The sequence below is a fragment of the Sitodiplosis mosellana genome, unplaced genomic scaffold, assembly GCF_009176505.1.
Source record: "Sitodiplosis mosellana isolate CC-2019 unplaced genomic scaffold, AAFC_SMos_1.0 Smas_scaffold_6170, whole genome shotgun sequence".
Taxonomy (NCBI): Eukaryota; Metazoa; Arthropoda; class Insecta; order Diptera; family Cecidomyiidae; genus Sitodiplosis; species Sitodiplosis mosellana.
The window spans coordinates 994,779-1,009,203 of record NW_022601411.1 but is presented as its reverse complement, the minus strand read 5'-3'; the positions used below and the strand labels follow the sequence as shown (position 1 = coordinate 1,009,203).

General features: G+C 35.1%; 1 protein-coding gene across 6 annotated transcripts in view; it reads right to left on the bottom strand.

Annotated features, from left to right (window-relative positions):
• Positions 1–1,481: 1,481 nt before the first annotated feature.
• Positions 1,482–14,425, bottom strand: part of LOC129575875 (protein Wnt-2) — a 48,813-nt gene continuing 35,869 nt past the window's right edge. For all 6 annotated transcript variants that reach the window (XM_055460036.1, XM_055460034.1, XM_055460032.1 and 3 more), the window contains 3 exons: positions 3,914–4,206; positions 2,803–3,023; positions 1,482–2,397 (listed from right to left, as the gene is read on the bottom strand). In XM_055460036.1, the coding sequence (XP_055316011.1) occupies positions 2,088–2,397; positions 2,803–3,023; positions 3,914–4,206 (824 nt within the window). In that variant the 3' untranslated portion in view covers positions 1,482–2,087. The remainder of the gene's footprint in view (positions 2,398–2,802; positions 3,024–3,913; positions 4,207–14,425) is intronic.

Here is a 14,425-nt window from a genome sequence, read left to right as displayed (position 1 = left end):
CCAGCCATAAAAAAATTTTTGCAGCTCTGATAAATGAACAACAAAAGCAATCGAATCCCATTACGAAGCACTGCAATTTGTACATTCACAATATTGGCTGAAAGGAAGGCAACATTGGACGATTGTTGCTGTCGACGTTGTGAATTATGTACGTGCCAAATACGAATAAAATTACTGACTACCGATTTTATATCGCAGAGAATAAGCAGAACGGGTTCAACTTTGAACAGCCGCCACGAGGTTTTAAAATTTTCCTTAGTTTGAAATTGTTTTGATTCGACATAATTCAAATTTAAATGGAGGCAAATCGAAATTCGGCCCATTTTTTGTCAAAAACAGCGAAAAATTACGATTTTGATGGATATTTTCATGCAGATTCCCCCATTTTTGGTTAGAAATCACAGTTTGAATCGAAAGTTTGTTAGATTATTCTGTTGATTCCTTCTGATTTCCCACTATTTTGAGAAGACAACCCAAAATTTGTTAAGATTTTCCACCGATTTGAGAACAAAAACTATGGATTTGTTGCAATTTTTGCTTTATTCTTTGCGATTTCTTATACAAATGTGAGGAAATCTACTTGAAAATGCTACAAAAACCATAATTATTCGCTTTAATTGACAAATGAGCAAAAATCGCAACAAATCTATGGATTTTCTTTCCCAAGTTTTGGAAAAATCTGAACAAATCTTTGGTTATCTTCTCAAAATAATGGAAAATCTGAACAAATTCTAACAAATTAAGTTCAAAAAGGGAAAAATGTTCATAGAAATGTAAAAATTCTTCTTATTTAAAAAAAAATATTTCAACGAAATATGTTGAACAAGAGAATATTTCAAGAAAATATCCATGTGAATAGAGAAGAAAATTCCATTAAAACCCATTCATCAAAAGAACATTCCAATCTTCATTCCAATGTTCATTCCAAAGTTCGAGTTCCGCACATTTTTTCCTCAGCACAAATATTTTTTCGTTTCAAATTCCTTAATGAAAAAAAAAACTTTGGCTGAAAATGGTCAAACTTTTGCTCCCAACAGATTAAAAAGTGATTTGCTTTTTAAATCGATATATAGAGTTATGCTAGATGGAGAGCCGATGTGAGACGACTCTTGAGGTAATTCATGCATGTAAGCTACTTGCGAATGGACGTGTTGTTTGTTAACAGATGGCAGCAAAATGTCCTTCATGCACATTCGGTTCAATGTTTCAATGGAGACGCCAAGCAATAATGTTAAAGGAAAAAAGAGTGCTTTACATATGAATGATATCATTCACTCGCACCTTTGCTAAGACTAAGAAGCTGAATTCCAATTGGATGTTAATACATCTGGTGTGTTGGATGTGTCCAAGAGTAAATGAAGAGCTAAGTAAAAAAAAATCCCGAGAATACGAAAATCGACCAAATTTCAATTTTGTTCAATCAAATCAGTTTTGGCTCAAAACTCTCGGATGAAAAATCACAAGAAAGAAAACATCTTCACTTATAAAACAATTCGCATTTCATTTTATTAAATAAACTTATCATTCTCGAAATTTTATGCACTACGCTTACATCTAATCGAATACGTTATTTATGGGAACTTAATATTCTCTTTCGATATCTTTTCTGTTTGTTCGTTTTTTTCCTTGTTAAGTACTGAATGCCATTTCGTTCATTCCATGAATTTAACATCTACGTTTTGCTATTTACAATTCGTTTTTTCCTTCGTTTGTCTTGGAAATCTCACAACCGTTTGTCGGTGACGTGCTTGAGTAGTTGAGTTTGGTTTTTTTTTATCGGCGCAGTACAAATGACACAGTTAGTAGCATAAATGATACACAATGAAACCGTTTGTTCACATTCGTCCTTGGAATGAAATAGAATCTCCTTTTTCAATTTAACTCAAAAAAATCGATTCGATTAACCCGCAGATTTGCTTGTGAGAAAATGGGCGGTTTTGATGGATTTTAATACAAATTTGAGTTTTTTTTTGCCAATTTCAATTAGACATTCGCTCATCCTTTTGACAAGATTCATTTTGATGCTGCTGCTGCTACAAAATTTCATTTTTGAGTTTGGTTCGATGATTTGAGACGTTGCTTATGCGCTATTTACAGGTATACTGTTCTATGCGTTCATGACAGATATCACATTGGACTTCACAACACCATTTAAATTTACAGCGGCACTGCCATTTCTTATTAAACTGATGAATATTATGACCGCGGCCACAGCACAAGAGATCACAACTGTCGAGTCCGTGTGCGGTGAGATTGCATGGCCGATCAACGGTGCCCAACGAACCGGTGCTTAAATTTCGTTCACAATACTGCGGCGATGGATCCAAATGGACAAGCTCTAAGCGTTTCGGTGTCTCATATTTACGACGATTATTATGTAGTGACGTCGTACGATCCCTGGACGGCGGAATAGAGAAAGAAAAAGAAAACAATGAAAAATCGATGAATAATTGATTTCAAAGAACGATGTTAAGAAGAAAAAATAGAAAAAAATGAAAGAAAAAAATGAAAAAAATGAAAGAAAAAAATGGAAAAAATGAAAGAAAAAAATGAAAAAAAGGAAGAAAAGAAAAGAAATAACAGAAAAACAAAAAATCACCGAATTAAAAAAGACAAATTGATTTTTCTTATGGATTTTTCTAACAAAAAATTGTTATTCTCATTTTTTTTTCAATTTTCTTCCAATTTTTTCTTCAATTCTCCAGAGAAATATTTCTTTTGTAAAATCAAACAACGAAACTGCTCGAATTTCAATTAAAAAAAAGGTGCAATCGCTTCAATTTGCGTCTGAGAATTACTTACCGTTTAATCACTAAGCTTAAGTTATGTTCGTTGTGTAGGCCTGAAGCGCGAGTTGCATGCCGATCGATGACGGCTTCAACACTTTTGGCTCTGTGGTATTTTTTCATGAGAACATCGCCGATAACGCGAAACGGCGGCAAACTCTTCCAACACGTTTTCATTGCACATGATCCACTTACGCCGTGGCATTTACAATCGGTGCGCAGTAGATTCTTTACCAGCTAAAATGAAGAGAAAAAAGAGAAGAAAAAAAACAAAAATTTGTAACAAAAGCATGGCATGCGATTATTTTGTGCTTTCGGAATGTGAAAAATATTTTTAAAAAAAAAACCATTAGTCATATTAAATTTATCTAAGTGCTTTGTGTTGCACGGAATCGCCGGACGCTTGGCATATATACAACCATTTTTTTTAGTATTGAATGGGATAACGGTAAGTGATCTTAGTATCGATTTATTGAAGGTTTTTTTTTCTTCTGTGCGAATTTCATTTCTGAAACGTGTTCTGTTGAGCGAAGCCGTGCGCGTCGCGCAAAAAATATTTATGACATGAAATCAAATTAACTTGCACAAAGCATGAATGAGTGCCAGCCACACACGTATATCGCTTTCGCTCAAGTTCGAAAGGGCATTTCCAGCAACAAATCGCCCGTTCTCCGGTCGCTGTGTGCTCTCAACATAACAATTCGATTGGCCGCATTGATTTATTGGGCTTCAACACTTTGAGTAAAATTCACAAAAGATTCTTCTTTTGCAAACGACGACTTTTTTTTTCGTCTTGTGCAATTTTGTTTTTTTATGCAATTTTTGCCTTCGTACACTTTTTGCTCCTTCGAACAAATTGTTCTTCATACAAATTTGTTGTTCCATACGGCGATGCCATTTTGCCCGAAAGCAATCGAACGCCTTTGCTCTTTACCAACACTCTTTTCTCTTCATAATTGAAATAATACTGTGGCAAATATAGCATTTCTGAAGCGGCAGTAGCCAAGTTTTTTGAGCCTACTATGCTTATTATACACACACACACACAAAAAAAAAAGTTCATTGATGGAACTATGAACAGCTCGGTTGTTCATATGTGTCCAATTGTCCATGGAAATTACCATTACCTTTCGACCGGCTCGATTGTTGTGCAAGTTCATAAGACTGCGGGCGTCCCCTTCAATTTCACGCGCATCGAAGAATTTCCGTGCAAATTTCATACCAAAATTGATGTCAGCCGAACAGCCGCCCCATTTCCATGTTTGTTGCTGTTGTTCCAACTGTTTAGCATATGGCAATTGAAGACGATGGCTTGCATCGCAACCGCACAACGAGATATTACCGCGAGCACAGGCGGCCGTAATGGCGTGCACAGCGCCCGCACTCGATATAGCATATGTGAAAGCCGCCTCACGAGAACCTAAAACCAACGAAAGAAAAAGTCAATTTTAATTACGGATCTAAAACCTGGATTAAAATGTGTTTCAGCTTATTTTTCAAATGGATTTAAGTTATGTTGGGAATTTTGATCAAGCAAAGGTCGCAATATCTTTGTCTCATCTCAATAGAGAAAGGAAATTATGACGAAAAGCGGGAAAAAATCCAAATGGAAAGATTTTTGCTACTTCCAAGAGAAAAACCCCCAAAAAAAGACTGCCTCACTCAACCAAAAGTGTCACGCTGCAAATCCATCGTTAAGCAAATCAATCACAAATCATCAAACTAACTTTAAATCAATGATTTGAATTGATTCAATAGATTCAACCATGACGATCACATTTTTCATGACAATCGCAGCGAGCAGACAAAATGCGATCAAACAAGCGAACACCTTTTCCACAAGTCTTTGGCTCGGGCATAAAACCAAAGTGTTGGCATGTCAATTTGTGTTTCGAATCAAAAGTATTCTCACACCTTTGGTTCTCCTTTTGCGCGCTAGACTCTCTCACACACAACAATCACCTAATTTGGTGTGGCGATTTAGATAGCAATAAAAACTCGGTTGTAAAACGTCAATAAATTTGTTCGGTGATTTTTTGTTTCAGTGCATTCTCTTGAGATTTTTACGCTTCTCACTGTTGGACAGCGCATTTGCTCTCATAAGTCATAAAAATCAAATCACATCGTTGTTGAAATGCAACCGATGCAAACAGGCAATCAATTTACGACTTCACGCATACCATCGCATCAATAGAAACACATTTCGACACGACGATTGGAGAAAAAAGTTTATATCCTATATTCAGCGCGGGGTGTCATTTATTCAAGGAGAATTAGAGGAAGACGGAGACCGTGTGAGTGAGAGAGCAGCAATTAATTTGTTCAGCAATGTGAGTTGTTGTTTTTGTATGATTCAACGCAGTCAAATTTTTCAACTGTGAAGCTGTGCTGATCGCTTTCAGTATAATTTAGTTTTAGCGGAAGTTTTTTCCACGACTGACGTGCAATTTGGCTTATACGCAAACGACTATAAGTCTAATTTGATTTTTTTTTAAATGACCAATCGATTCTTTTATTGCTAAGATGTCATAAATCGCCACTCATTTTTTGGCTCGTCAAGTGGATCTCTTGATCTTATATTGATCTATTGTGTATACCAAGGCATAGGCACATGCGTCAATTGCGAAAATTAAGTAGCTTAAACGTGCCTCACGAGCTTGTATTGAACTTATGAGCACGAATGTTTTGACGCATTCGAACACTTAAAACTTATTATCAGAAACATATGTTTTTCTCACAGATTACGTGACAGATTCATAATCATTTGTATTGAATACGTGTCTCCGGAAACGAAATGCTTTACTCTGATTCATATTCATATGATAGAATCATATTATGATAACTGCTGTTTTTTTTTCTCTCGATAAGGATTCACGACTGTTCGCACTCTATATATGTATACGTATTGCTTTTCCAAAAGCAGATCAGTCTTTGTTAATCATTTCATTGGCGTTTGTTAAGAATAAAAGTCGAGTCCGAAATGAAGTCTCGCATCGTTCTTCTTCTGTACATTTTCGGAGTTTATTTGGAGCAGCGAATCTATCTACGATTAACGTGCAATCGATATTACTGTGTTGTTTTTTTTTTAATTTCTCCCTAGTGTAAAGAATTTGTCGATGGCACCTTAAGAGATTCACTTACACTGCTACCGCACCAATTGACATATTGCGTTCAACTTCGGCATGGATATTTTCTAAGGTTGTACCAATTCAGCAGAAGAAATATTGACCCGTTACATTCACCTGAAGCGGTTAAAATGACGAATTCTGAATACTTTCTTGACAGAGTTCGGTCTACTCAGATTATTTTAAATGATCAATAAGTTTTTTTATTGCTAAGATGTCATAGACCACCACTTAATTTTTAGCTCGTCAAGTGGATTCCTCTATCTTATCAATATATTGATCTATTGTGTATTCGAATGCATAGAAACATTCGTGAATTGCGACATTTTCTCAGAAAGTGAGGAATCTTTCGGGTGCCGGAACAATATGTGAACAAGCAAGTAGGCTCGAAAAGTGACAAATCATTCCAAAATCTTTATTGGAATATTTCAATACAAAAAAAATGTAATTCAAGGCTATCAAATGACTTTCTGCGTATCGAACGCGTGTACATGAGGGAATCGAAATGCCGTGCTCTGTTTCATTATCATATATCAGGTATCTGCTGTTTTTTTCTCGATAAGGCAAATATTTTCGATAAGGATTTACTACGGTTCACACACTATATACGCTTGTTGCTTTGACAACAGCAGTTCAGTCTTTGTTAACTATTTCATTGGCGTGTGTTAAGAGCAAAAGTCGTGTCCGAAATGAAGTCTTGCATCATTCTTATTTTCTACATTTTCGGAGTTCATTGTGCCAATTTGAGTGTTGAATATCGAAGTTATCGAAATGGAACAGAGTGTGGCGAGAAGAATATGGAGGGTTTGGACTTGGAAAAACTGATTAATTTGGCTGTGGAAAATGAAAGCTGCCGAAGTGAAGCAATGGAGATAATTCATCGGAAGTATAACTTCGCGGAAGTCGATTTCCAGCGATGGAAAAATGAAGTGACGATTGAACATGGCACTTTATTTATTGATTACAAAAAAGTTCCCGAAGGTTTTTGGAAAGTTTTTGGTCATACAATTAAGAGTCTTCGATTCGAGTGCAAATATTTAGAGGACAAAGATCAACCCATAAATATCGTAGAATTTCTCGAATCACTGCGGGAGCTAAGCATAGGATGGTCTGTTGATTGTAAATTTTCTACAACGAAGCCATACAAAAAAGTCGATTTTCTAGAAGTTTCTAACTTTGAACCTTTTCCATTTGATTATCCCAAAATATTTCCAGAGCTACGAAGTTTACATTTGCATGGTAATTATACTCTCTTCGATGGCAAAATTCCACACTTAACAAATTTTAGGGCGTCAAATATACCGAATAACGCAAATTTTACAAAATTTTTCTCAAATAATCCACAAATTCAAACGCTGGGTGTTTTTCAACCCAGTATGGAATATCTTAAAGCTGCTCACGATTTACTGCCACAACTCCAAGATTTTGCTTTCGATGTAGCGGAGAAATTTCCATCGTACATTGGGCCAAATTTTGTGTTTCCAAATGTTAAAAATCTTACAATTTCTGATGGATTTCAAATGTTTGATCATTCAAAGTTCACATTCAAATCGCTTGAATTGCTTGGAATATATCCTCATTCGGATCGCATCGAAGAGATACATGTGATTGGAGACGAATGGATTCGTTTCATTGAAAACCATAAACATTTGCAGAAACTCAATGCTAGAGCATATTTTGATGTAAATAAACTATTGAAACTCTCTAAACTGGGTAACTTAGTTCGAGCATACACCTTCGCTGGACCAGACATTGAAGTTAAACACATTGTGACATTTGTTAGAAACAGTGAAAATATGCGGGATTTCGGATTGTCTTTCGTAAAAGATTTTGAATCGGAGGCGTTTAACAAATATGTTGAGCATTTGAGGAACGAATTGGACAAAAATTGGAAGCTTGTTCATACCAATAAGGGTACTACAATTGAGTCGATAAACAATCATACTACAAATGTAATTACATGGAACAATTCAGTTCGACTTATTAAAAACAACGGCATGTTAAGCTTGAACTAACTTGTTAATGTAATCAAAATGTCATTCTGTTCAAATGAAAATGAAAATAAAATGAGAAATAATTGAGAGAAAAACACGATTGCCTTGAAGGCTCTTAAATTGTTTATTATAGTACAGATTTTCAATTTTTTTTCCATTGAAATCTTGCAATCAGAAACAATAATGGAATTCTCGGATTATGAGGTAAAAATTGAGTGTGGACGAATTCCACATCCAAAAGGATATAATTCTGCTCGTCGAGTTGAAAGTTGACGTCGTTTTGTGTAGATTATTTTCATTACACACAAACAATGAATGCATTTTAGCATTACAAGTAAGGTGAGTGTGTCATGCCCCATTCGCATTCTATCGTGATCTCAACGATGATCTCCTTGACAAAATTGATAAGTTTATTCAAGGTATCGACACGAAAAATTTGCTTCATTGTTACGGAAAACCGTTTGCAGTTAGATACCAGATCCTTGCTGGAAAAATGGCAAAGAAACATTTGGAGTGGGTCAATTGAATGGAGTTTATTTCCAAATTTGCTCGTTGAAAAGTTATCCACTTGACACGATTCTAATGATCCAGCTTTGATTTAAGGACAATATTATTTTCAATGCGAAAGATAACCGACAGATAATCCATTTTTAAAATAAAAAGAATTACATTCGTAATCCCGAACTTTTCCGTACCGTTGTCCGCACTTTTGGTTATTTTTTGTGAATTTTCTTGAATAAAGGCAGTTTTCTAGTGAAAAATCGGTCACTTCAGTTAAAACTTCGACAATTTTGTATGAGAGGTACCCGTAAACCGATTCTTATTGGCTTTAAACTTTCTGAGGTTTCATTTTTAGGAGAAAAAATAAGATTCTGAAAGTTTCATGCTGATCGCATTTGCATAAATTTGGTTTTTGACCCTCAATTTTTTCCAAGAATAAAAAGAATTACATTGGTAATCCCGAACTTTTCCGTACCGTTGGCCTGCGTTGTCCGTAGGTACTTTTGGTTATTTTTTGTGAATTTTCTTGAAATAAAGGCAGTGAAAATATAATAATGAAAATAAAGTGAAAAATCGACAATTCTGTATGAGAGGTACCCGTAAACCGTACCTCATTGGCTTTAAACTTTCTGAGGTTTCAGTTTTTGGAGAAAAAATAAGATTCTGAAAGTTTCATGTTGATCGCATTTGCAGAAGTTTAGTTTTTGGCCCTCAATTTTTTCCAAGAAAATTTCGACAAAAATTGAGGACAAAAAATCAAACTTCTGCAGCTGCGATCAACATGAAACTTTCAGAATCTTATTTTTTCTCCAAAAAATGAAACCTCAGAAAGTTTGAAGCCAATCGGAATCGATTAACGGGTACCTTCCATACAAAAGTGCCAATTTTTTGAGGTTTTTCTTAGGGCAAGTACCCCAGGGTCAAATCGAAAATGGCTCATCTTCAAACTTAAACTAAGTTTATTGGATACAAAACTTTTGGGACTTTCAGATTTGGATTATCTCAATTATTTTTTGAGTTATCGTGTTTACAAACAGCTACGACAACGACGACAACGACAACGACAACGACAACGACGGCACACGAACGGAAAAGTGTCTCAAAAAGTGGTTTTCTACGCGTTTCATGAGTTTTTATGATGATCTAAGCTAATTTTGCGAAAAAAGTTTTCGGGACCAATTCCTATACTTTCCCTTGACACGTTGTGTACGGAAAAGTAAAATTTCGACAAAAATTGAGGACAAAAAATTGAACTCCTGCAAATGCGATCAACATGAAACTTTCAGAATCCATTTTTTTCTCCAAAAAATGAAACCTCAGAAATTCTGAAGCCAATCGATTAACGGGTACCTCCCATACAAAATCGATCAAATCGAAAATGGCTCATCTTCGAACTTAAACTAAGTTTTTTGGATACACAGACAGTCCTCGTTTTTGATAGCTGTCCTCGCGTCCTTGGAGATTTTCGAAATTTGTTGAAATTTCCTCGTTTTTACCGGTTGAATAAATTTAAAAAACACGAAAATAGGAGAGAAAATGAGAGACAAAATTGAAATTTGTTTTTTCAAAATAAATAGCATCATCCGGAATGTGCATTTTCTGTCCATATCAGCTGCTTTATGGACCTTGACATTTCATTGCGAATTAGTTATCATTTTCATTCAAATTTAACAGCCCGTAATTCTTTACTGCCCTTGTAAATAAGCACATGATTTTTTTCTACGATTATTTATTTGTCAAAAAAAAAATGCAAAAATTCTCTTGTATTATATGGCAATTCTTTTTAGGGCCATTCGCAATAACAAAGACAGTATAATCAGCAAGAATAAAATGTATCCATTCGATAATCAAAACAGTCGATAAAATGTTGTTGAAACATATTTCGATCTTCAAAAAACTTGTGACAGTTCTTTCTAAAAAGTGAATGATAATAATCAAAATTCAGTTCCCCACCCTATTATTCATGAAATTCCAAAAATTGAAAACGTCTCCTTTTTTTCTTAATCGAGAAAACGCAATGGTCCTATTCTTTTTTACTTTGACAACTGATATTGAGCGCAAACACCACCTAGATGAACCAAGGCTAATGACAATACAATCAAGTACACTCTCCGTTCTGTCAAACGTCATACTGAAGTATAACATACAGACATAACGAATTCGCCATCGGTTCTTAAGATGGCGCTTCGGTCAACCGAGTTCCAAGCAAATACATGTATCAGTATACAAAGCATTCCACGTTTGAGAAAACGTCCTCGTTTTTCTTGAAAAAAATCTGTGCACATTAGTTATCGTGTTAACAAACACCAACGACGACGACGACGGCACACGAACGGCAAAGTGTCTCAAAAAGTGGTTTTCTACACGTTTCATGAGTTTTTATGATGATCTAAACCAATTTTGCGAAAAAAGTTTTCGGGACCAATTCCTATACTTTCCCTTGACACGGTGTGTACGGAAAAGTAATATAAAGGGAAAGTACCTACAAACGTTAAGAGCCAATCAATCTTTATTATTATGCTTCGTTTGAAAGTAATTTTTGTTGATTCAGTTGAAAATTGTTAGAATCATCACATAACAGTTTTATTATCAGCGACGAAATTTTGGAATTGAAATACCGTATACTCAAGATGTTGTAGTACAAGACTTTAACGTTTTATGATCACATGGAATCGTTTTCGAAAACTTTGAATTCTAGCCGTTTGTTGAAGTATTTCTACTCATTTTTGATGACTAACAAAGTGTATTTTTCGCGACAAAAGCCGAATCATTTTTATCGTGATTTGGCATCATTTTGTTCACTCGATTGACACGCACATTTTGCCGACAAATTGAGTACATGACTTATTCATAATCAGAGTAGGGCATCTCGATTCCTTGGCAATCATATTCAACAATAGGAATATTCCATTATCTAATCGAATTTGGTTGATTTCGTACCGTTTCTCACAATGATGATTATGAAATTGATTTTTGAAAGAAGAAAAATCACAAAAAGAATTTATTTTCAACCGAAATTCTCCATTACAATGTTACAAAAAGAAAGCTTCACAAAGCCGACGGCACAATAAACCTTTATATAAACGATTATTATTTGTTGTTTTTCTTGCTCAAAAAGGAAGTAATAGAGAGAGTCTATTTCGTAATAGAGATAAATTCAGAGGACTTTGTCAAATATGCGAATCGTTGAGCATGAAGTCATTTGTTAATGTAATCAAAATTTCATTCAACTAAAATGAAAATGAAAATAAAATTGAAAATAATTGCAATCAGAAGGAATACAGGAACGCTCCATTTATGTGGTTAGAATTGGTTTGTCGCTTTTGAAATCCTCATCGTTTTGCGTAGATTTTTTTTTTTTTTCATAAGTCACACAAACAAACAACGAATGCATTTCAACATTTTTACCAGCAAAGTGAGTGTATCATGCCCATGCCAATTTTATTGTGAACGTTCTCACATTTTTTCTTACGAACTTATCAACGGTATTCTCCTTGACAAAATCGACAACTTTGTCCAGGGTTTCAACACGAAAATTTGCTTCTTTATAACGGAAACCCGTTTGCAATTGGAAATCAAGACACTTGTTAGAAGATAGAAATTCGAAAGTAATTCTAATGAAATGGGTCGCTGGTATATGTATACAAATTATGTGAATATGTGAGTGATTTCATCATTGCAACTATTTTATTATCATCTACAAAATTTTCGGAAATGAAATATTCTATATGTAGGATCTTGTGCGTATATTATGATTACATGGAAACAACTTGAAAATTTCTGAATTTCAACCGTTCGAACAAGTATTTCTCACGTAGAAACTGAATGCAAACACATTTATAGCTTCAATTACCAATCTATGTTACATCTTTCCTTGATTTGTGCTTTGTATTTCGTTTTTAGAACACATTGCCATCATAAATATTCTTCCAAAATCCTCATTCGGCGAATATTCAATAGCTCAATTTATTGCCCGACTGTGTGAAATCACAGAAAATGAGTGTGCGAGCAACCGGGAGCGAACGTCCCGCAACGACAACGTTGTATTCTTCAACGGCGCAATAAACATAAGTGATTTGATGGTCGCACGATTGTTCACTTCACCTAAGTCACATTCCATTTTGCTCAAAATATTTGCCCCGCTTTTACGATGGATACGTTTTCCGTTGGTCAGTCCGTGGCTTTTATTATTATTTAATAAAAAGAGGTAAATCAGTCTGAACTCAAATTACAACGATGCTCCCGTCGAAAATCGTTATTGCATGTAATTAATGTGAATTCAGCGATTTATAGATCTGTATGGTTTTTTGGGTAGCGAATCAAATGGCTTGAGCATAGCCACACGATGAGCCGACTTTATCGCATGGTAAAAATCATCCGTTGAAACAGCAACAACAGAAATTGCAACAACTAAAACGAAAGCAGAGACTTTGTGCCAAATTCTCCGACAAAGTCGCTTCACGAAGACCATCACTCTTTCTCTTTGTCTCTCTTCCTTTTCTCTTTCCAACTATCGAGAGTTGAATCATGAATGATATCAAAATAATTGAAGCATTTTGTGGCACAAACCAAAAACAAAATACTTCACATCGATTAATCATCAAGAATGCGATAAGTTTTTACGTGGATTTATATAATTCGATTTTGGTCGTTACCTCTTCAATATCGAGCTCTTGTTGCTCTCGCTTTCTTTGTGAACATGAAAACACGGACATATGACACACATATTATTGGCTCAATATTATTAACGATGTTCATACAATCCAATGTGAAATTTGTCATAATTTGTTTTTATTGAGTTCGGTGTAATTCGAACGAGGCATACTCCAACGAAACAGAATCGTTTTCCAAGTCGGAAAGCGAACGTGTACTGTGGATGTGTTACTGGTGGTTTGCATTTGATGGCTCTTGTTTATTATTGATGGTCGATATTAGTTATTATTACATATTTTATCGCGGAGCGCATCTTTGAGACCGGAAAGGGGGAGAGAGAACGAACGAGTGTGGAAGAGAGAGACCGAGAAAAAGGAAAAGAAAGAAAGGAAGAGCCAGAGCGAACGAGAGAGAAGAGAGAAAATAAAGAGAACAACACACAGAGAGAGAAAGGGCGATATTATTGAAGCAATCGAACAAGGATGCACACTTATCAATGTACAATAATTTGTGTGTCACAGGCCAAGCGACCATCATATTTTTATATGGAACACAAACGACTATTGCACGACCCGCTGTGCAATTATCCATTAAAAATGCAATGATCCAAGAATATCTGTATTACTCGTCTCTATCAGTGCATTTTCGACGATTTATTTTTCTTCTTCACCAAACAATAAATGCAATGCGATTATTGCTCACATTTCGTTTGCCCTGGCCACATGAGAACCAATGAACATCATTTACTCTTGATTTTTTACATATTATTTCTTCAAGTGGAATAGTCGAGCCAAAAGTACTTTGCTGTTGAATTCATTCGTTACCAGTAGTAATTCGTACGTATAGACTGTTGTAATCAGCTTGTTTCAAACATGCGTGTACGCAATGAATATATACACATATGAGCCATAAGTTGAGTCTGAATAATTTTTATCAAAGGAAAAAAAATCGACTAAAAATCTTCGAAACAAATCGATTTATTACAATGGAATTTTGCGAAGAATTTCGTAGAAAAAATGAACATTAAGAGTAACAATTCAGCGATTTTTATCTACGAATCAGGAATGTTTAAATTTAATGAGAAATTTTCGTTCTCTGAATAAATGAGAATGCATCCAAAAGTCCTACATTGCCAAATTTCTTTACCAAAAGTCAGTTGAATCGGTGTTTTGGTTTTGCTCACATGAATCAGTGATTGAGATTTCGCTGTCGAAAAAAAATGAGATGCTGATAAAATCTGAAGAAACGGAAAATTGGATGAAAAAAAAAAAACAGCAGTCGAACGACGCGAAACGCGAAAAACTGAAGTGGAATTGCGAGTGGAAAGGAGAGTGTGTGTATGTGATTGTGATATTTTTTTTTCATT